The sequence below is a fragment of the Diplotaxodon limnothrissa genome, linkage group LG22 (genome assembly GCF_057381915.1).
Source record: "Diplotaxodon limnothrissa isolate DT_005_m linkage group LG22, D_limnothrissa_male_GT1.1, whole genome shotgun sequence".
Taxonomy (NCBI): domain Eukaryota; kingdom Metazoa; phylum Chordata; class Actinopteri; order Cichliformes; family Cichlidae; genus Diplotaxodon; species Diplotaxodon limnothrissa.
Genome location: NC_140616.1, coordinates 13,346,453 through 13,369,393, shown reverse-complemented (window position 1 = coordinate 13,369,393; position 22,941 = coordinate 13,346,453). Strand labels below are relative to the sequence as shown.

The 22,941-nt window shown below is 40.8% G+C and overlaps 2 protein-coding genes across 2 annotated transcripts; both read left to right on the top strand.

Annotated features, from left to right (window-relative positions):
* The first annotated feature begins 928 nt into the window (after nucleotides 1–928).
* ciarta (circadian associated repressor of transcription a) lies at nucleotides 929–5,448 on the top strand. Its single transcript, XM_085346347.1, has 6 exons — nucleotides 929–1,105; nucleotides 2,263–2,610; nucleotides 2,740–2,815; nucleotides 2,908–2,986; nucleotides 3,234–3,387; nucleotides 3,648–5,448. Exons 2-6 carry the CDS (start codon nucleotides 2,263–2,265, stop codon nucleotides 4,014–4,016), a joined length of 1,026 nt encoding a protein of 341 aa, XP_085202473.1. The 5' UTR covers nucleotides 929–1,105; the 3' UTR covers nucleotides 4,017–5,448.
* A 1,760-nt stretch (nucleotides 5,449–7,208) lies between these two features.
* rprd2a (regulation of nuclear pre-mRNA domain containing 2a) lies at nucleotides 7,209–22,735 on the top strand. The gene is made up of 12 exons (XM_085346086.1): nucleotides 7,209–7,623; nucleotides 13,629–13,758; nucleotides 13,919–14,070; nucleotides 14,414–14,466; nucleotides 14,616–14,742; nucleotides 14,844–15,019; nucleotides 15,291–15,633; nucleotides 17,060–17,263; nucleotides 17,718–17,900; nucleotides 17,995–20,005; nucleotides 22,376–22,524; nucleotides 22,677–22,735. The coding sequence occupies exons 1-10, from the start codon at nucleotides 7,449–7,451 to the stop codon at nucleotides 19,692–19,694; spliced, it is 3,243 nt and encodes a 1,080-aa protein (XP_085202212.1). The 5' UTR covers nucleotides 7,209–7,448; the 3' UTR covers nucleotides 19,695–20,005; nucleotides 22,376–22,524; nucleotides 22,677–22,735.
* The last annotated feature ends 206 nt before the right edge of the window (nucleotides 22,736–22,941 follow it).

The following is a 22,941-nucleotide window of genomic DNA, read 5'->3' as shown; positions in this document are numbered from 1 at the left end:
CCTCTGTGGCTTTAATAGGCCTATGTTGCCACATCTTCTTATCTTGTCCAGCTTGTTGACATGAACTTAATAATAAATAAAATTATTGTTTCTAGAGTTTATTTTAATAAAGGTTATATTAGATTGCACTGTAATCTGAAGCCAAAATTATGTTGTTGCTTCAATAGACCTTTATCGCATGCTTATTTAAATCTAAATCTCCCAATTAGTGGTTTGGTTTGTTGTTGTATGCATGGAAGATGTTCAGGTGTTATCTTGGCAGGTGACCCCAGAAAGCAAGTTATCAACGCAAGACTGACACAAAATCCCTTTAAATAATATTAATCTTCTTCGGAAAGACCCTGCTGTGAACTGTGCATGTCTCTCTCTCTCTATCTCTCTGATTAATGATGTTAATCAAGTGACGTGGGTGTCTTGGTCCATCACATGCAAGCCTATTGGAGAGCTTCAGTTAAGTAACATGACGAATTTGGAAGAATGTGGAGAGAATATGGAGGGGGGAAGGGGGGGGGGGGTGCAGCCCCCACTGAAAAAGGAGAAGACTCCAGAGTGTAGAGGTGTGTGTGTACGTGTATGTGCGCGCGGGGACCAGCAGCGTGGTCTGTTATTACTCGTTGGCTCTATAATGTGACTCAATCTGCATATCAACATTTTAGATGCCAGTTGCCTCGTGCTGTTCCTCTCGTTCTGCATCCACACCTACCACACGTGCGGCCGTTGAAGGATCGGAGGGATCCAAACCCTTATACCAACCAACCGACGTTGTGCGTCCCGCCGATTGGCCAAGCCTCTCGGCCAAAGGGAAAAGAGCAGCTCTGGGCTCAGCCAATCGCGGCTCCGTACACGCTCCAGCACGTGTAGAGGCCGTTGCTCTCTGTGGGTAGTTCGCGTGCGGGTAGGAGAGCTCCCAATGTAAGTGAAACGCCACGAGCGGAGGTAGCAGAAACGAGGAGGGACTGGCTAAGAGGAGTTACAGCTGTGCTCACAAGTAGAGCCGTTAGTTTTTGTGGAAGTCCCCTCTGTGAGCTTTGATTTATTTTTTTAAACTAGTTCAAATAGCGCTAGCTGTCCTTTTTTAAGAGTCCAACTCTCCTCCGTCCAAAAGGTAAGAAGCTCCGTCCTTTTCCTACACTTTAACGTTTTTTAGGGAAAGGTGGCTCCTCACTTATTATATAAAGCCTGCGTTTTATTTTTACCTCAGATAGACTAAACAGTAACTTTTTACATTTACACCTTTACATAGCGAATTTCCAGTTAGCTGGTTGACCACGGGTATTATTACAGAATGAAAACGGTATTAATACTGCTTTTATGCTTTTTCTTAAAGACATTTTCAGCTAACAATCACTCAGTTTGTGGGATACGGTTTTCTAGACTATTCCCAGTTATCGCAAACATGTTATAACTGGTATATAAGATGATTATTGCGTTTTACCAGCTTATCAGCTGCAGACGTACACACATGTGTGTCCTTACATAAATCAGATTCCCATATGTCTCCAGTTTTAACCATTAAAATTAAATACGTAATATCCAGCCTTAAGAGGCAGTGATTAAAAAAATCTAGTGCAGATATAAACAAACTAAGCTCAAGGCAACTAACATTTGCAGCAACACGTGCTATAACAAACTTTATGTAACAGGCTTTTGCGAAAATTTAAGGGGGCTCGTGCGATTGAACTGCGCGTTTTTTAAAGTGAATAACTGCGATTGCGTCGGTCGGAGGGTCTTCGTGTTCTTCCAGGGTCATAATCTATCAGAGTTGATTGTTATTGGCTCTGTCCTCATCTGGATTTTATTGCGGTTGCTGAAAATTTGCGAAGACGTAACTCACTGTTCTTGGCAACAAGTGCACTTCTAATAGATATTAGATATTATAAACATTAAGACTGTGATAAAATATTGTTTGAATAGCAGTAAAATGCAAAGTTTTCTATTAAGTAACAATAAAAAGACTCTTTGCCTGGCTCTTAACTGTATGCTGAAGGGCAGGTATGTTAAGGATAACTAAGAGACATAAAATTCAGAGATGTATCCCCAGAAGCATCAAAACTGATAATTTGTTTAAGGTAATATGACCTCCTGAATCACCAGTTAACTAATATTCATGTTTTTGGAGTGTGGGAGGATGCCAGAGTACCCATAGGGAGAACATGCAAAAAGCCTGGATTCAAACCCTGGATCTTCTTGCTGTGCTACTGATTACTTTACTTTTATTCATAATCTTGATTTAAAAGAATTTCCTCAATACTGTCTCCACAGATGAATTCATTAGGTATTTCCTCCAAATGGCCATCTTATGACTCGCTACCCTCCACTCCAAGCTTTCTGCTCAGTGAGACTGAGCAGACTGAAGATGAGGCTGAAACCTTCTCAGAGGGAGAGGGGGACAGTGGGATTGGAAAGTTGCCTTCCGCCGATGAAGGAATCTCACTTTCTGGAAGCTACATTGGTTTACCTCCTCATACCAATCAGCTGCGTTTGAGATCTCAGTGTGACCGGTCTGAAAAGTGCTCTGACACGACTAAACCTCCAGGCTCTGCCCCTTCTCCTGAAGACCACACATTATCGTCATCAGTGACACCAGGGGACATCGCTTTCGCTCAGAAGGTGAGCACTTCTCTTTTGGAATCTTTAGGTCTTATTTTAGTAAACAGAAGTTTTTAGCTGTGTTAACTTTTAGTAAATAGCAGATTTTAGTTATATTAACAGTCTTTATTATTGCCTTTAACATTACAGTGTGCAGATTTGCACAGGTTTATCCATCCTCTCCTCGAGCTGCTTCATGGTTTAAAGACTGGCCGATTTGACCGAGGTATGTGTCTGACCATTATCCTAAATGATCTTCATTATTTATTGCATCCAATCTGGTAGTTATATCCAGGTACCTGCTTGTGTTTTTGATAGGCTTAACCAGTTTCCAGCAGAGTGTTGCTATGGACAGGTTGCAGAGGATTCTTGGAATCCTACAGAAACCTGAAATGGGGTAAGTCCACCAAAAATGATACCTAATGCTCACCTGGTTGAGCAGCTGATCGAAATGTCAAAGGTTATAGTCCTTACTGCTCCTACCCTCTCTCCACATTATCCTGTTTAATAAAGTTAAAATGCCTTTCACAATAACTTTATTAAAAAGAAAACCTAATATTAATAGCAGTGTTAACAGCATGAACAGTGTTATCATTGTCCCTATTACCCCACAGGGTAATTGTACAATTCTTTTGTTTCTGCAGTGAGAAATATCTTCAGAATCTGCTGCAAATAGAGATGCTGCTCAAAATGTGGTTCCCTCGGGAGGCGTTTACATCCACAAACACACCAAACAAGACCACCACACCCAGAGTCGCAGCACGCTGGAGCCAAAATCAGCTCCACATCCCAGTAAAGGTGAGCTTCCTCCTGGTGTCACCATATCTGTGACAGTGTTGTTTAATGTAATAGTATTATTTTAAGGAATGAAGGAGAAAAAAAGCAAATTAATGTACATTTAAAAATGATTAGAAAGCATCTTAGTATTTAGTAGAGTATTCTGTCTCCCCAAGGTCAACCTCATCTGCTTTATTGTCCTTTTTTGGCTCAAAGATCTTAATTCTCTTCCAAGATGGCCTTGATGTGTTGTTATTTTTGGTTCTGCTCTCCCATTGCAGAAGAGAAAACTGAGCTGGCCAGACTCTACTCAGGCTGGCAAAGTCCCAGCCAAGCACGGAAAACACGGGAGCTGCCATGCTGCCTTTTCACTAGACACCATTTCCACGTGTTGGCGCGGATCCCGTATAGAACAGAAAACTCCAGAGGAAGAAGCAGACGAAGCAGCTGGGTACAGCTGTAGCTCTGAACACGAGTTTACACACAGGACTGGCACTTTAAGCAGGCCGTCATATTTATGTAGCAGGAGAGCACATGACAATCGGAAGCACCCTGAGAGTTCTCCGCCCTCCTCCTCATGTGGCAGCTCAGCTACACAAGACAGCTCGGTGTCTTCAAGCAACATCATTACTATAAGTGACTCACCTTAGCTGGCCTTAGCTGACCTCGCTATCACATGGAGGTGCCTCAGCATGCCAGCGAGACTGAAAGCAGAGGGCGGACTCGATTACATAAGAATAAAGTTGGGCGTGGAGCCAGTCTGTGATGCTTATAAGGAACATTAAACCAGGAGGAGGAGAACTGTACAGAGATGGTCATTAACCCCTAACTATCCAGTGTTGGGTTTTTAATGACACCAGAGTTATTTCAAAGTGTTTGTCTGAATGGATTTTTGTATACATTGACCTTTAAGTTAAAAAATGTTGAAAATACTTTTACATGTGTTAAAACAGTCTGTGCTGTGCTTTGTACGTTTTCATATCATCGAACGCAGCTCTAAGCAGTAGCAGTACAGGATTTCATGCCATTGATGAAAAATGTGTTTGTAGCAGGAAAAAAACGAGTCAGTTGAATATAAAATACTTTATGAAGCGACGATTGGTTCCACGGCTGCTTACATTTTTTTTGCATTTGCACTATTTTCCCAGAGAAAATAGGACGAATTAATTAGCGGCTTAGTTTATCGTGAAGCAACTCACAAATTGATTACAAATATACCTCATTATTGAACTCAGATGACTCGAAATTTTATTTAGGAAAGTTTAAAAAGTATTTTTTCCAGCTGTCTGATTGTAGCATACAGTAGAATAAAGGCGTGAAGCCGCTGCCAAAATGTGCCAAATTAAACCATGATGCATTATCATATCACAAGCAGCTTACTCTAGTGTCGCAGCACTTAACGTACGCTCTTTGTTTTTTTATCTGCACTTATTAAGAACAGATGTAGTCCCACACAGAACATGACTGACTAGTAATCACTGAGCCGAGTTAGAAACCAAAGAAGCTCGGTCTTTCAGTTGGTTTTTATTCTGTAAGCTAGCTGTAGATAGGTGGACTTGAAATATTTTATTACACTTGACCTTGGGCATGGGGTCACTTTTTCCTTATTAGGTGATTAAACAGGAATAATATAATATTTAATCCTGTGTGACTTTGAATTGATGCAGCTGCACTTTTGGATGACAATGAGGAAATGTTACACACTAAAGGGTTTGTGATGTTATTTATGAAAGCAGTACTTGAAAACCTTAATTCCCTTCAGCAGACTTGGTGTGTGTTACGCCTGGGATGAGCGCTTTACAGGTTTTTGTAGGGGAAAGGGTGGGGGAGGAGGACATGTCATTTGATTGCAGTTGAGCAAATCTAGCTTATTATTCATACAAAAAAGCTCCAAATGCATTGTGTCATCATGAGGGCAAAAAACATCCCTTTGTGCCCTGTTTTAAATGGATTTGTAACCCTGGAAGTGCTTTTCTATTGAGTCATTATTAAGAAATATCAGGGGGAATACGATAAACAAAACACTTTCCATTCCATATCTATTAAATACCTTAATATTTTTTTGTACCACCATATTTTATAATCAGGTATCATTCATGTTGAATGACGTTTCATCTCTGGTGGGATCTTTTTGTTTTGGGTTGGTTTTTTTTTTAACCAGTGAGCCTTATTTTATCACATAAAGCTTGCCTGACATTAAATCATACGAGAAAAAGTCATACGAAAAGTGTACTGTTTTAACCAACGATGGTAACGTCATTTTGCCACATATGCCACTGAAAAGTGAATGTTTCTCAGGCTTTGTCCTTACTTGTGTATGAATTTTCCTATTTAAAGCAGAAATTGGAAGCACAAGGCGGAGAACAATAGTGCAGCGGTGTGTTGTGTTAGTCTGTTAAGATGTAGCATCCTGGAGTACATTTTTTGTTGTGCTGGGTTACACTTTTTATTTGTGATAAAGGAGTTAAGAAAAAAAATCAGATTTTACAGTTTGATGTCTTTAATTTTCACTTGTTTTAGAAAATTTATTTCTTATAATGAAATTATTGCTGGTGATTTCTTGATAAGTACAGAATGACACGAATCAGCAAAATCAGCATTTTTCTGCATTGATGTTTAAGTTTTCGGCTTTCCAGCCACTAAATCTACCCCGTAAATATTTTTATAAGGCTCCTTTATTATTCCATGGGTTAGATAAGTACAGTTTTACTTGTATAGCATCAATTTAGAGCATATTATTGGAAGGTGAACACACTACATCATTGGGGTTAGGGTAACCGGTCATGGCACATTCAGGCTGCATTGAAAAGGAAAAAACAAGGGTGCAGATAGGCCACGAGTAACACAGCAAATAACAAGGTGGGGCCAGTAACTGCAGGTCAGGAACATGCTTCTCCAAAGCAGGAGATCCCACCAGAAAGACACAGGGAAGAGAGAGAGAGGAGAAAGCACAAAAGTGGTATTTTCGATGTGTGGGTTATATAAAGGCATTTTTATTCTTGTATTATTCTTGGTTCAGGGTCACCCGATCCAGCAGCAGGCCCAATTGTGAGCTTGGTAAAAAAGGAAAGTTTCTCTTCACAGCAAAGTATTTTTTCTGACCAGAACACCTCATACACTACGAACTTATTTACTCTGCATTCTTTAAATGGTACAAAAACAACATTTGGCTTCACACTGGTATGAACTAAAAATCTGCTGTAGATTTCTCAACATTTTTTTGAGGACACACTGCACAACATCCTGAGAAATTCTAAGTTTTAATGGCTAATTTGGAAATCACCTCATTGGTGTATAAGTATTAATTTTTGGCATTTTATACTGACTCAACTAACAAATTGGAAATAAATTGTGTGCTTTTGTTGGCAGGTTGTTTTAAATTGTATGTTATGTGTAGGGCCACATTTTTGCTCCAATAATTCATAGGTCAGTGTTGGCTTAACAAAAGAAAATATTCATCTGTAAATGGTTAGCTGCAAGGACTCAACTGAAAATAAGTGAAAAAACAAGCAACTTTGAAAGACCTTCGGAAAGCCTGAAGAACTATTGCAGAAGACTACCAAAATAACAAGAAAGTCTGGTTCCTTGGAAGCAAAACATGTAGAAATGAGAGGTGACTCAGGACTTTTGCACAGCACTGTATTAGTTTTTAAATATTAAAACAGAATTAAAACTCCTCTGCCACAACAAACAGTAAACAGTGCACTTGCTCTACCAATAACGCGCAGCTGGTGTCGCTAACAAAAAACAAAGAAGAAGAGAAAAGTCACCTTCCGTGACACTGGGTGGCGCCATAATCGAGCAGTGTTTGCGGAAGTGTTCTTCATCACCCCACCAACAACGAGTAAACAGATCCACAGGATGCCGCGAGGCGCTGAGTTTTAGTCCTTCAATGTGAAACGATATGACTGTTTAGCCGCGATAAGGAAGCTCACCGTGAATAATTTGTACACACACAGGGATTGGGACACGGGTTAGCAACCGGAGCAGGCTGAGAGGCTTCTGAGTGCAAAGATGCCTGTGCTGCGTTAAGCTAGCATGCTAAGCTAAGTGCTAGCCTTCACCAACAAACTCGTCCGGACATGGCAGCGGGAGCCGGAGCCGCTACCAGCGGCTCTCTGGAGTCCACTTTGGATAGAAAGTTACAAAATGTGACCAACACCATGGACTCGATTCAAGGACTGTCAGCGTGGTGCATCGACAACAAGAAGTACCACAGTGTGATAGTGCGACACTGGATCAAGTGCTTGAAGAAATGTAAGTAGCCCTACTGCCTGCACCTTTGAACTCGTTTGAGCTCAACGATCGCAATGGTTGCAATGAGATGTTTGTGCTTATACATATTTTAAATATAGTTTTTATTCCTGCTGTTTGACGAATCATACCTTTATCCGGGCGCGTTAAGGTCTTTGTCCTATTTGCCTTAGGTTGAAATGCCGGGAAACGGTGGAGTTTAAAACTGGCGCTCCTTTGACAGCAGGGACATTCAAGCTGTCATCCATGTGCACACTATAGCCTGCGTTTACCCGCGTAGTCTACAAATAGTTTATAAACTAATGTGCAGAGTAGTGAACCTGTCAAATTTACAGTTCTGACAGTGCTACAAGAGGTCAGCCTGTGCCAGCTTTACAGGCTACAACGGGAAATTCAAGATTTAACAGCCTACCAGATCACTACATGTTATGAGACTGGAAAGACAGTTTTGTTACCAAACTGTATGACTGAACTATTTGTAGTCAGCTCATGGGGAACAGTGACGTTTTGGATGGGGCGGGACACCAATGTCCATCTATAATATATAGACCAGCGATGTCATACTCTTTTTTTTTTTTTTTTTACATCGAGAGCCACATACGGCTTACTTTGATTGTAATTGGGACAGATGAGTGAAACCCTCCTTTCTGTCAATGTAAACAAATTTAAATAAACATTAAATAATGAGATATCTTAATATATTAAAAAGTGCAATTTCAACAGTTCATCTAATTTGGTCTACACGTTAAGAAATGTTGCTCTAGTAAACCTGCCAGTATGATTCTTTGTGCTTACATTGTAAGAAATTAATATGTAAAATTACAGCAAAAGTTCTGGTAACTCATTGCCCAGACTGTCCGATAATTATAAAACAGGAAGTTTTTCTTAATTCGCAGTAAACTTTCTGTTTCTCTTTCTTTTTCTTACCTTGGACCGGGTGTATAAACAAACAAACAGAATTTTCTTTTGTTGATAGTGAAAAAAACAGGAATTTCTGTGTCATTTAATTTTTTGTCCTTTACATATTACACTGTTGTAGTATGAATGGCCAAGGAGAAGGTCTTTCTCAGTAGGAAATGCTGTAAAAGTGGGTCGTATTGGAGTCCTTGGCAGGTCAAATTTGTCCCCCGGTGCCTTTTGCTTGAAAACCCTGATGTAGACAAAATATATTCTGTTACCGTAAACCTGCGCTGGGCAGTTAATTTATCCATGGGGCCACAATTGGGGTCTTTTTGATTTTTTGGGGTCTAAAAATCTACTTTCACCAGAAGCAGTGTATAAAGAAATAAAAAGTAACAATAAGCAGAATGAGTTCAGTGTACAGGTGCGGCCTTCCACAGCAGTTTTAGTTCCTCGTGTGGCCCGCTGGAGTAAACTAATGTTACTGAGTACACAAACTCACTTTAAGTATTGGAGTTGTCACCGACACTTTGATTATTTACATGTTTGTTTGGAAATTTGTCAAACTGCACCAGGTTCTCAGTGGGGCTCTATTATTTATTTTATAATAAATCAGTCAGTACTTTGTGTTATTGCCAAGGTATTAGGAGATGCTTTTGCAGCCTTGATCACACATCTAGTTTTCTAGTAACTGTAATTAAGACACAGCTCCCACCAGTCTTACACTAAGAAGACAAATCTTATATCGTAAATCTTAATCCTTGCTAGGACCAATCCTTTTGCCTTATACATTTTTTCACTTGGGTAGTGTCATCGCTATGTATCAAATGTTCCCCTGTACAATCCATGCTTCAGGCAGCATCTGCTTAAGTGGAGCTCCTAACGGTTGAATCTACATTTTCAAGCCTTCACTGTGAGATTATATCAACAAAAGTACAATGTGCGTATTTTATTTGTGTAATTGGATTATGTTTGTGATTTAGATTCAGCTCACATTTTATGAATAATCAGTGCAGAAGTAGTTTAAACAGGTTCACAAACTTTTTCTTGCAGACGTGAGAATAGTGGTCTGTTTCTGATTCTCTGCAGAGCAGGTGAATAAATCTCATGCACAGCCCTTGAATAGTTTTCGAGTAATTTATTTTGACTTGCAGCTTAAGGATCATTCATATTGTTGGAATTGTCCAGTAATTTAAGACAAAGGCCATTGCTATTGAGACCTTTATACCTACTGTTCATTAATTTGTACTCTAGTGAGGTTTTAGCATTTGCTTTCAATTTAAAGTTCATCACTGTCTTTTGCTGATGAAGACAGCAAGGTATGTTCAGCGTGGAGCCTTATTAACAGCAGAGTTGTGGTTCTCCCTCTGTGATTGCAGTATAGTGTTATCCTCTTTTAGACATTGTCTCCATTTTGTCATTAAAGATATGACTGTTTCATTATATCTGACACCTGAGTTTTCCATTTATGCAGTTTAAAGCCTGTTAGGGATTTTTCAGAGGCTTAGTGGTGTACCGTGAAGACAGATGTTTTAAACATCTGAATAACACTTAATAAATACATTTAAAAACATAGCATTTAAATGTATTAACTGGAAGCTACCAAAGCTTTCTGGATGAACTTGAGAACGAAAATAAGAAAGAAATTGTTAAATGTGCGGATTAATATATCAGTAATTTGATTATTAATTTAATAGAAAGTATATCAAGCTTTTTGGCATTGCTGGCTCTCCTTTTTCTGTTTTGTACTGTTGTAAATTAAATCTAACCTTGTGTTCATCAGATAAAACAAGTGGACATTTTTGTCTCTATAGTGTCATATCTGTGGGGGGGGGGGGTTGTGTTTTTTTTTTTTGTTTTTTTTTTACTATTTTGGAAAAGTCCTGAACCAGTGATGCCAAACTCATTTTACATTGACCATCACATACAGCCCGCTTTGTTCTTAGGTGGGTTGGTGGAGTGAAACTTTAACTACACGTTTATTCCCTGAGATATCTTAATATTAGATAAATAATGCAATTTCAACAGCATATCGTTTTTTTCCTACATGATAAATGTAGGAAAACACAAGCACCAGAAAACATTCTGGTAGCTCACTTTCCAGACTCTCCTGTGTTTATAAAACAAAGTGTTTGTTAATTGATGAAGATTTTGTTTCCTTTTTAATAGAAATGTCAATATTAGACAGTGAGACAGGAACTTCTGTTTCTGTCATTTAACAGACAGTGTCTTTCTATTGCGGGGCTTCCTCTGGTTTTGTATATATTCCTATTGCTTGTTATGCATTTCTGTTGTCTTACTATTTATATTTTAGTCCTGCACAGTTGGTATGGAGCACCCATGTACACGTGCAATGACAATAAAAGACTAACCTAATTGTTTATCTATTACTTAACTACTTTGGCGTGGTATTAATGGCTGCGGGACATCTTTATCAGCAGAAAAAGCTGTCAAACCTGTGAAAATATAGTTAAAAGGTCAAAAACATATGCCCTTTGTTGTATTTTCCAAAGCTGGGGGTCAGATTAGGTCAGATTGGCACCTTTGTCAGGCTGATTCAGGCCCCCGAGCCTTATGTTTGCCACCTCTGTCCTAAACAAAACAACAGGGGTGCCCATATGGAAAAGAAATAGAAAAAACTTATAAAAGACTTGCATAAGATGTGGCCTACTTCATATAGTAAATCATATAAGGCTTATATGATTTACTCATGAAAGTGGCCACTTTCTCATTACTTTCATATATTGTTTTAGTAAGTATCCAAAACATACAAGTTTCATTTATATAATTTTTCAAGGGATCTTATATCTGTTTTCACTCTTGTATGCTTTTCATACAAATTTCACACAAGACAGATACAAACTTTATAAGATTTATATATATCTTTTCCATATGGGTGGGGTCGAACTTACTTAATACTACTACTGCACTAAGGTATTTTTAATATACCTACATCTTACTAACTGCACCCTAATTGTAAGTAGTATTAAGTCAGTGCACCAGATTGGCTGGAGATAAGCTGGAAAACATTAACATTGTCCAACCAACTGGGAAAACCAACTGGGTTTAGGCTGCCCAAGAACAGGAGGGATCTTAAACGTAAAAACGTTTTAAAACAGTCGTGTTGATGTTGAAAAACACACAAACATGGATCAGGTCAGTAAAAGAATCAATAATGAATCTGACCTATAAGCAGAATCGATAATGGCTTTGGAATCAATGAAGTTGTATCAATATCCAGCACCAGATGGGGTTCACTGACCTTTTGGTGACGTCTTTTGCAGTAATTTCTTCAGCTTCTGCTGGCTTGGTGTGTGTGTGTGTGTGTGTGTGTGTGTGTGTGTGTGTGAGAGAGAGAGAGACAGAAAGAGAATAAAAATGTAAAATACACTACTGTTTGGAAAGCTTGATTCAACTGGAGACGTTCTTCATTGGGTGAGGGGGTGGTGGTTAGCAGTGCTGCCCGTCAGCAAGAGGTCCTGCGTTCAAATCCATCATCTTGTTACGTCTTTCTGTTTAGAGTTTGCATGCTCTTCTGTTGTCTGCGTGGGTCCTCTCTGGATACTCTGACCTCCTCCTACAAACATGCAGTTAGTGGGTTTTGTGAGTTGTAGTGAGGTGTGTTTGAATAGTTCTGTCTCTGTGTGTTAGGCCTGCAGCGAGGTGGACTCGTGTCCAGGATGTATCCCGCCTCTTGACCTATGGCAGCTAGGATAGGCTCCTTTTGATAATGCCTGCACTGCTGTGCATGTGTTGCACATGCGTTGAACGGGCCGCTTTGTAATTTAATATACAAGAGGCTGACTAGTCAGTCACTAGTCTAAAAATTTAGAAAATCAGCTGATTCCAGATCACTGTATCTCTAGTTAAAACATAGACTGTATGTAAAAGATGACTAGCCACTGTGATGTCACCGATTTTGAAGCCTCGAGCTGATTGTTTCCACCTTTTAATGAAGGTATTCATAGATGGCTGTCTTTGGCTCTCGCTTGCCTGTTTCGCTGTTAATCTTGGTCGCAGTGATTTTACAGTTACCTGAAACGGTGTTTGACTTTGGAGAATTTAGAGTGATCTCTGAGCATATTACAATTTTGTTCTTCTAACGTGATCACACTCGCGGATCTCAGTGCTGCAGGAGAAATTTCAAAGTAAACTGTTTTGTAGTGTTTGGGGTTTGTGTTTAGGGTTCAAACCCTCAGCATAATAAGGAAAACAACAGCCTTTTGCTTTTCTACTCGTGATGAGTAAGAAGCGTGGCTTTCATCTGTCATCTAGACAATTAGAGAATTAATAGAGACTTGATTATTTAAAGCAAAATTATTTACTTACAGAGAATTGAAATTAGTTGCATTGCAGACTTATTTTGCATCTGGATGTTGGTTATTTTATCAAGCACTGATTAAACTATTGCCCAGGAGATATTATGAGCTGATATCATATCATAAATATAAAAAAAACTGCAAATAAAAATGACACATGGTGTGTATAAACCATAAAACAGGCATTTTTAAAACTCCTTGTTTAGGTCATAAAATGTGAACAAAGATTGTGTAAATGATTTCACGTCATGTTTAACAGTTAGCTGTTGATTAAATATTCTTGGTAGCTGTTGACTGCATGCTATCTTTTCTGTGTTGTTTATGAATCTGATTTATCACTTCAGACTTAATCACACATGTCTATAATGGATTTTTGTCATTTATTCAGTTTAACTGGGCGTTAAGTAAAAATGTTGACCTTTTTATAAAGTACAAAAATTATAAATTGATAATAAATTAAGCAGTATGTTGGACCACTACTGATTTTGACCTATATTTAATAAAATAGGTGAAAGAGAGCTGAGCTGCTTCTCCGGCTCAACTGGTTTCAAGTCAGATTTTTTCATATGCACATTTAAAAATGGGACACATGCTGTGCAGCAACAAAAACAGTAAAAACGATGAAAGATTTAAGGGAATGAACAGCCGCAGATAAAAGCACCATAATTAGAAGCAGTCTGGTTCAAACAAGCTAACATCAGCGCCTCTGTTTCAAGGTTCTTTATTTGTCACATGCATAGTTATACAAGTATAACACACAGTGAAATGTAGCCCTGTTTCCTCCAACAGCTGACGCCTCACATAGGCTCAACCTGCTATACCTCGCCAATGACGTCATCCAGAACTGTAAAAGGAAAAATGCCATCGTTTACCGAACAGCATTCGCCGAGGTGCTTCTAGACGCCTTCCAGCTGGTTAAGTAAGTGCTTTGTAGTAAGTGCTCCACTGGTGCAATGTTTCTTTCTGCTGCTCTCTACCTTTCAGTGTTTCTTGTCCATCATTCCTCTCATTTGTTTCATTTGGACTCACATAAATCCAGCAGCCATCATTATAGTTTTTATCATCTCCCCTCTCTGTAGCTGTGAAGGTGACTCGAAGGTGATAAAATCAGCAGAGAGGATACTGTCCATCTGGGAGGAGAGAGGTGTGTATTCGGGGACTCTCATTGCCGACCTTAAGAACGCCCTGATCAAAGAGGAGTCCCCTCCTGTCACTCCTGTGGAGCAAAAAAGTAAGTTTGCTTATTATTTTTATAATTTTTAATTTTATTAGACGCACCATCTTAACATGAAACTTGTCGTTACCAGTCGTGGCACCTTGTACAGTTAATTGTATTTTAATTGCAGTTACAGTTTTGGCTGTCAGTGATTATGAAAACACAATTTATTTAATTTTTAATTTAATTGGCTTTAAGACAAGTTTCTTATTTATTAGGTTTAATACATCCATAGTTTTCCCAGAGTTTAGGAATAATTCCGTTAAATAATGTTGCATTTCATTCTGTTGTGTAGATTTCTGGGTGTTTGTAGTTAATTTTGCTGTTTGAGTTTATGGGCTTTTTATTTATTTTAAAGCTCCAGCCGAGTCTAAAGCTGATCTACGATCCAAGGTCGTTGCTGAATTTGTGGTAAGTGTGATGTTAGAGTTTAAAGCTCCTCACTAAACTCCAGCTGTGCCGTTTTACAAGCACGGTTGTTATCGTCTTGTCTTTGACTCAAACACTGTGATCAGACTTTGTTGCGCTTATGATATGACTGACTGCTCCCTCTGCTTTAGCCGCAGGCACTCATAGACCAGCTGGCCAAGTACAAGAGATCTGTGGAGGAGGTCGACCTCAGAGAGAAACAGCTGGCAGCTATGAGGGTTGACATCTTCAGTTCTGATGCCCTCAAGAAACTCAAAGGTATTTTATTCTTTTTGCTGCTATACAGCCTAACCTGGAGCGATAGGAAGGATGGGTTATGACTTTGACGATTTCCTCACATTACTGCTTGGTTCTTGCAGATAAGGCAGGAGGAAAGAAGTTCTCCAAGGACTTTGAGGAAGGAAGCGCACAGCTACAGGAGTTCGTGAAGTTCTTTGATAAACAAAGCAAAATCCTACCTCAACTCATGGAGGCACTCACCAACGCAGATATCTTCTATGAGATGCAGTACAAGGAAGTGAAGATTGTAGCTAACGTAAGTGAAAGATGTTTATTTTTAATTTGTATTTTTGTTGTTGTTGTTGTTCTAAAGCATGAAGAAATTCAGTTACCTGTAGGTTTATTACCCAGCTTGTGTTGGGCATTTTGGTACATTATGTTTTAGACTCTTATGTTGCTAGCTGTAGATAAACCTTATGCCTCTCTATCTTGCTGTTTGAATTTGCGTGAAGTCTGTATTAAAACTGGCTAATAGACTTAACATTTACATTTTCATGTATTTAAACTCCGTTGCTTCTCCTCTCAAGGCCTACCAAACATTTGCTAACCGGGTGTCCCACCTCAAGCGTAAGCTGGACACCTTGAAGTCCACCTTGCCCGACCTGGACGAGTCACCCATCCCCTCTCCCTCGGCAGACGCTCCATCTCCAACAGGCTCAGAGTCTCCTTTCCACGGTCTGGAAATGGCCCACCCCGATCCAGACCTCGATGGTTCTGCAATGGACGATGATGCAGAGCCCCCAGCCCCGAGCCCTCTGTCCTCCCCGGGGGGGTCTCCCAGAGACACAGAGGCTCTCGGTGAGAATGACAATCGCGAGGTGGAGGACATGGAGCTGTCTGAGGACGAAATGGAGAGTGGGGGCATCATAGGTAAGGAGGGAGTAATGTTTTGGGATTTCAAGCCTCTGCAATGCTTTTTAAGTGCTTTGTGGTTTTTATATTGGTCTTCAGTACTTTACTAAAAAGAATGAAATGACAAACACAGGAGAGATGGGCAAGCACCGTAATGACACAAAAGTTCTCAAGCATTGCATGATAATCATTGTTTCAACTTTTGCAGTAGCATCTTTTGAACCTGCTGTCGGTAGTAGTTAATACAGATGTTGCATGGTGTCATCTAACTAGTTCAAATATTCCGAGTTTTAATTTTAAAAGCAGTCTTTTTACATATTTCGTTTGTTTTGAGATAAGCTGGCTTGTTAAAGTTTTTCCTGGAGGAAAAAAAGGGCCTTTTGGATTTGACTGCGTTCGAAATAAGAAAGGTGATGAGTCTGTGTTACCTTATTTGACAGAAGTTTGACAGTTTTCTTCTCATTTCTGACCATTTAATGAAGACAAAATGTCTGTTATACACAATCTGATGAGACTCCATGGAAGAAACAGCATCTGCGCAGTAGCTGATGTGCACATTCTTAAATTGACCTGCATGTTAAAATAGGAATATTCTTCCTCAATGTAGTTTGAGTTCTAGCGTGTGCCCAGCCCACCGCCATCACATATCACAGAGTATGCATTTACTTAGATGGATGCATTGTGATCACAGGTGAAACCATCGCCTGCTGTGGACATCTGGTAAAGCTCTGCATCAAAGATAAATCAGGCTTTACAAATCACACCTGTTATTTAGAGGAATTCATTAATCCTGAAGCATCCAAGCAGTTTTAGTGGCTACGCTGACCAAATGGAGTCATTTCAAAACTGGAGCCAGATGTGGCAGAGTTGAAGTTTTCGTTGCGAGTGACTAGGGTTAGAAATTGGTACGTCAGAGAGAGATGGCACAGGTCGAGGAAATTGGAGACAAAGTTAGAGAAGCAAGGCTAAGGATGCTGAATATGGAATAGCACAAAGGAGGTTCATGGATGTAGTGAATGAGGACATGGAGAAAGTCGGGATGACAGTATAAGCTGGTAGGGATAGGATGGTATAGAAGTAAATAATTAGCTTTGGTTACCGCTAAAGAGAAAATGTTCTAATGTAATTATCCATCTTGAGCTAATTTTGAGCATCAGGTCTCTGCAAAAGCAAATCTCAGTACCCTACATCTCTAGGAAACATTTTTAATATTAAAACACTTGTCAATATACAGCTAGAGTCATAAATATATTTTCTGTTCTCTTTTTTGCACCGCATTCCTTCCTGCAACCATTATTTGAGTAACTTTTGAGAAATTTGCCCTGGAAATCAGGTGACAGGGACAAAATTAGTCACAAAAACCAAATGTAGAGGAACTGCACTTAGCTGCACCATTACATTGGCCCTCACTCACTGTTATCGCTGCCATATTTTCTTTCCTCAGTTGAAGAGCGGACAGAACCCGTTCTCCACCCAGAGGTGCCCGCACCGATGCCTGCAAAAAGCGTGCCATTAGTAGCGACAGAGCAGCCCACCGTCGCACAGATCGCGCCTCCCATTGCCGCTCCAGCGGCCACTCTGGAAAGTGTGGACATGAATAAAATTGGCTCCATCCTCAACAGCTTAAGCTCAGTTGTGAAGAACACAGGTGAGTAGCGAGGGCCTTTTTGTGACATGCACATAGATGATTTCTTTCAATTCTTTCAAAATAAAATAAAATCTTCCACGTGCCGTCATTAAGCGTGTCTCGACTTCTGCTGTGGAAAAACCAACTGGGTTTGCAATGTGTTTGGAGCGTTAATATCTTTGCAGTGTCATTAATTTTTAATGTAGAGATAAACAAAAAGATCCTGAGAGCATATGTGAGTATGTACTTAAGCTGCATATATGTTTTCAGTGTCTTTAGATTGCATAGATTTAACAGAGTATTTAAGTTAATCCAGTAGGTTTGTCAAATGTCAAAGTTAGTTTGTTTTAAATATGCCTCATAATGCATAAATCTATGAATGAACATTTGGCCTTCACAGATCTGTTAACTGTCTAATAAAAAGTTAGTATATGGTGGGTTACTCTGTGAGTGAGTGTAGCTTTGTTTTTTGCAGCGCCCTTAGTGGAGACTCCTCCTGCAGCTGCCCCCGCTGTCTCCTCAGTTAAGAGCACGCCTGCTCTTCCTGTGGCAGCACAGGACCCCAGTTCACTGGTTAGTATCCTCTCCAAGGTAGAAGTGAGTCCTGCAGACCTCCTCAGTGCTCTGTCCAAAGTCCAGGGTCAAAGCAGCCTCGAAGGTGAGAGTCAACCTTTACTTAAAGTATTCAAAGAAATGTTGATTTATAGCAGCACCCTTGCTTATCTTTCTTCTATCTTCCTTGTGCCCCTTAGGCATCACCTCTGTTGTGGGCAGCTCAGCTGACTCCTCCAGTACAGGCAAGATTACTGCCTCTCCTTCATCCACAGTTTCATCAGCGGTACCCTCTCAGAGCTTGCCTCACTCCTTTGGCACATCTGTGCTTCCCCTATCCAAATCTACTGCAAGGCAGAGCTCAAGCACCCAAGCATCCCCCCAGAATTCCAACCCTGCCTCTGCCCTGGTTCAGGCTCTTCATAGAGACATGGATTTGACAACAGATCCTGAACCACCCTCTACAAGTTTAGAGTCTAAAATACACAGCTTCTTGCAGGGAAACCCTGCTTTTAGTGCATTTGACTTGGTTTTTTCAACAAACCCAGCTCTCGGAAGCAATAATCATAGTCCGGCTACTTGCACAGACACCCAGGATGGGACACCTGTGCGGGACGAGGGGGGAGGCACGCCTACTCAGGATGAGATTATGGACAAGCCAATGGTGGTTCCATTTGCTCCCAAGTTAAGTCAGTCATCTGTTGAATCTGCAATAATGGCTCCTGTTGCATACCAGAATAGCACACAGCCGAACCCCAACAATCCTCAACAGCCTGCTCACCTGCAGCCAGGTGTGGCTCAGAATGGGCAGATCTACCAGGCGTACCCGTTTGGCAAACAGGAGATCTCTGAACATGGGATTACTGCCCCGGTTGGACATTACCAGCAGATTTCTGCACAGACAGGAGGGCCAGTGCCTGGAGAAAGAGCCCCAGGCAGTGCCGGTAACACACAGACTGCTGACAGCTTTCATGGGCCTAGTGAAAGGAGTTGGTACGGTGACACTTACCCAGAGGGGAGCTCTCAGCAGCCCAGGGGCTATAATATGCCTGGAGGGGCTCAAGAAAACAAGACATCCGGACGTTATCCATACCAAGCTGAGCAAACTCGTGAACCTCAAGAGCTGCTCTCCCAGCAGGGGGGCACCCCATTGCATGGTTTCTTTAAAAGCAATCTTCCTCCTGTCCCAAGGTTACCTCCCCCTCCTCGCGGTTTTGAGGTTTCCGTTTCATCGGCCAGCAATTCGATGATTCCTCCGGAGCAGCAGCCGATTCCCGGCACAGACTCTGGGGACGTGCTCGGGGCCAGAACTGAGAGTGTCATCAGTGGGATGGTGGTCCATGATCATCAACACAAATCCCTGTATCATCCTGATGAACATCTGTATGACACTGACCAGCATCGGCCACATCACCCTGAGGATTTACATCACCAGTCAGATGACCGGCATTACCAGGGGGACCTCGAGCGGCACCACGACGAACTCCTCCAGCACGAGCCCCCTTATTTCCAAGACAATCCTTATCACGGCCCAGATGACCCGTATTACAGACCAGGCAGCCCTCCACACCACTATCCCCGAGTTCGAGGCCGCCTCACTCCTCCACTCTCAAACTCAGAGGAGCCTTACTACGCCCACGACTACCCACATCATAGCCCCCCTGCTCCGCAATACCCCCCTAGGAGACCACCGCCTCATCACGAAATCCGTCATCCCGGTCTACGACCTCCGCATCGACCTCCTCACCCTGCACATCACCCACACCCCAGAGGACCTCCTCGCCCCCCATTTCCTCGATTTCAAGGTCCTGACCCGAGGTTTAGAGGCAAACGTCCAGGTCTAAGACCAGGAGGCCCAATGTTCCCCCCTAAGAGACCCTTTATGCCCCCACGGTACTGACTGAGCATGTAGCCCTGAGACTGCTCACAGTCAAAAGTCTTGGAGGTCATAAAAGCCTCTTAAAAACTGAAATGGAGACTGCAGGTGGATGAATGTGCAGTTATTGCACTGGGGTGGGCACGATGTGGCAAAGCTGAGCTGAAGAAGAATTAATTCAGCAGCTTCCAGAAGAAAAAAACTTTAAATGCAGAAGGAAAAAAGGGTGTGTGGAAGACTGAGGAGAGCCAACACCAAGAGACATAAAGAACACGGTGCCTCTGAGAGGGTTGCTGAGCTGAAGAGCGAAGACAGAAGATTAAAGAAGATAAGAGGTGGATATATATACATATATATATATATAAAATTCACTTTTTGTATCATTTCCTCCAATATGAAGCACTACGTTAAATGTAAGCGTGTCAGAGTGCGTGCATGGTACGTGTGTGTGCATGCAGTCCAGTCTAAACCAACTAGACACAGATAGTTCCACACCTTTTTTGAAAGACAGTTATTTTTGCTAAGACGGTGAGAAAAGAGTGTAGTTGGTGCAGTGTTTCTGCTCTTATTTAGTTTTTCAGTGAGCAGTTTTGACTGCTTCAGTCCCGTATCAGCAGGATCCCATTAGCGTTTGAAAAATCGTTAATTTCAACTTGTCTTTGGGTATGACAAACAGAGTGTATGCTATGGAATTTCTGTTTCTTCTACAGTGCACATTAGCATATTTGGCGGAATTATTTCTCATTGTTCCAGCTCCAAATGTTCTGTGTTTTGTCTTTTTGTTTTTTGTGAAGCATTGCTTTTCCCCACCTATGCGCAAGATCCCTTCGGCAATAATTTTTACGTCCCGTTTAGGAAGGCGACACAAGTCTAGTCAAAGGGGGGGGGGGGGGTTTTTCCAGCCTCCAACACCGACACAGAAGAAGTGCATTTCTGGAAGGAGGATGAAGACAGTCGGCTTCACTTTCGTTTATTTGTACTGACCAATAAAAATCTGAGTTTGAAAAAAGTGTCGTTTATTTATTTATTCTTTTTTTTTTTTTTATCATCTCTGATCCCTGACCTGTTGCATCACTGCCTTTACTTCTGCATCACATTTAAAAGCACCTAAGCCAGGACCTCTAATTATTCACACAGAAATTATAACGCCACTGGGCCCATTACTCATGAACACGACTGCAGGTAACACTAAAGAGTGTTGTGGGGTTTCTTTTTTTTCTTTTTCTTTTTAAACTATGGTTCATAATTTAAGGATTAAATCTATAATACTGTTTGGGAAATGTGTTCATCAATGTATCAGCATCCCATTAGGTTTAAAATACGTTGCTGCATCAGACCAGATAAAAGTGATATTAGAAGAAAAAGCTCCGTTTACTACATTTATTACATTTATAGGGATAGACATTTCTAAAGAAAAACATCTTAACTTGATAAGTCAGATTTTTGCTCTGAGTTACTTTTTTATTACATAAGTTTTTTGGTATTTAAGATAAATACGGTTAAAGAAGTAGTGTCCACACTGATTGTGTGTACCTCTGTGTGCATAGGTTACTTAGTTTAATCGAATCACATTTGCTCTGCTTTGTTGGGCAGATGCCCGAAAAGTTGCCTAGTAACAAGAATAAATTTGCAAAAGATTAGTTTGGCTGAGATCCAAAATAAAGTAGAGGCGGTTTTACGCGTAACTTGGATCCTTAAAGCAGTTAAAGGTCTGTTAGGTGTCTCCATGTGAGGCTGCCGTGCAGGGAGCATTAATGCAGTCAGTTTGGCTTAATTTGAAATGAACACGTTTTCAGTAAGGGTCTCTTGACTCCGCAAATATTCTCTTTAATTGAAGAGGTCCAGATCGATTTGGTGCCAAACACACACACACAGCCTCAGCGTGAGAATCACTCTAAAAGACAAAAGTGGTGATCAGTTGGATTGATTAGGCAGTTATAATCAAATACCGAAAGACCCACTTCCCTTAATTCATTTGCAGTTTCTTAGTGCGGTCATTAAATTATTGCATTAAATCAAGTATGAGAAGTTAAAAAAAGACATTATTCTTGGGACTGTTATTTCTAAGTGCGTAAGCGGCAAATAATACAGCTTAATTTTTTTCCTTTTAAAAGTGTCGATGTGAATGGGCTCCTAACTCTGATAAATCCGTGCAGTTAAACCTGCCCTTAATTTAGGTCTACTTTAATTAGCACGGAGGTCGTTTAGGGAAATGAGTTTCGATTTTAGCAATAAATCGTTCCCTTCGCGCACACAAACACGAAAACAAAAAAAGCGGTGTTAGATGAAAACAATTGGAGGGAACAAATAGAAAACGAGTGCTCCCATTCGACATCTTTATTGGTCAGAAGTTAGTTTTTAATCTGCGGAGTTTACTTGGAAATTAAACATAGTCACAGGTGAGCCGGCCGTCGCCAGATGTCAGCACATCTTCCCAGAGTCACTTTGTTAGAGAGGGGAGGGGTAGCCTATAGCATGAAAAATTCAATAAATAACTAAATTATTCAGCATTTATCAGCCTTCATATCGGGGACGTGCGTAAATGTGTCAGGTCACCTTAGTGTACGCATTTTTCTTTGTGTTTACATAAAGGAAGAAGTGAGTGAACGTTACCTACACACACGCACCTCCTTCCCCCTGAATTTTTTTGAACTCATCCCCCGTTTCTCATCCCCTCCCCTCCTCGCTCCTGTTTTCATCCTCAGGGATCCAGAGCCACACTTTGATGTGTCTGATGTGATGGAAACCTTTCCCCCACATGTTAACTGATGAAGATGGTGGCGGCTCCTCTCTTTGAATCCTGCACCGCTCGCAGTGATGGCTCTTCACGGCCTGTTATGAACGCTGTGCACCGGTAAGGCTTTCAGTTTAATAGCTACATCAGAAACTAAGTGCCACCAGCAGGAAATCAAAACAATCAATACAGAGTGGGGGGAAAATAAAATGTTGAAAATGGTTCTATTTGTTCTCCGACCCTGTGTGTGTGTGTCTGGGTGTGTTTGTGAGTGAGGAAACACAGGAAACGAGGACCGCTGGACATAGAGGACCATGTGAGTACAACCAGGATTATTAATAACCTTATGAATAATTACAGCTATTTTATTGCCTTCTCTTTACATTGCTTTAAACAAATCTGTGCTTTTCATGCTTCCAACCTGTACAGATACCCATTAAATGCATGTTTTTGTGGAATAAATGATCATTGTGCAAATGAAAACAAAACACAGCGTCGTTGTCTGATCATTTCCTTACAGTATTTAACAAACGAGCA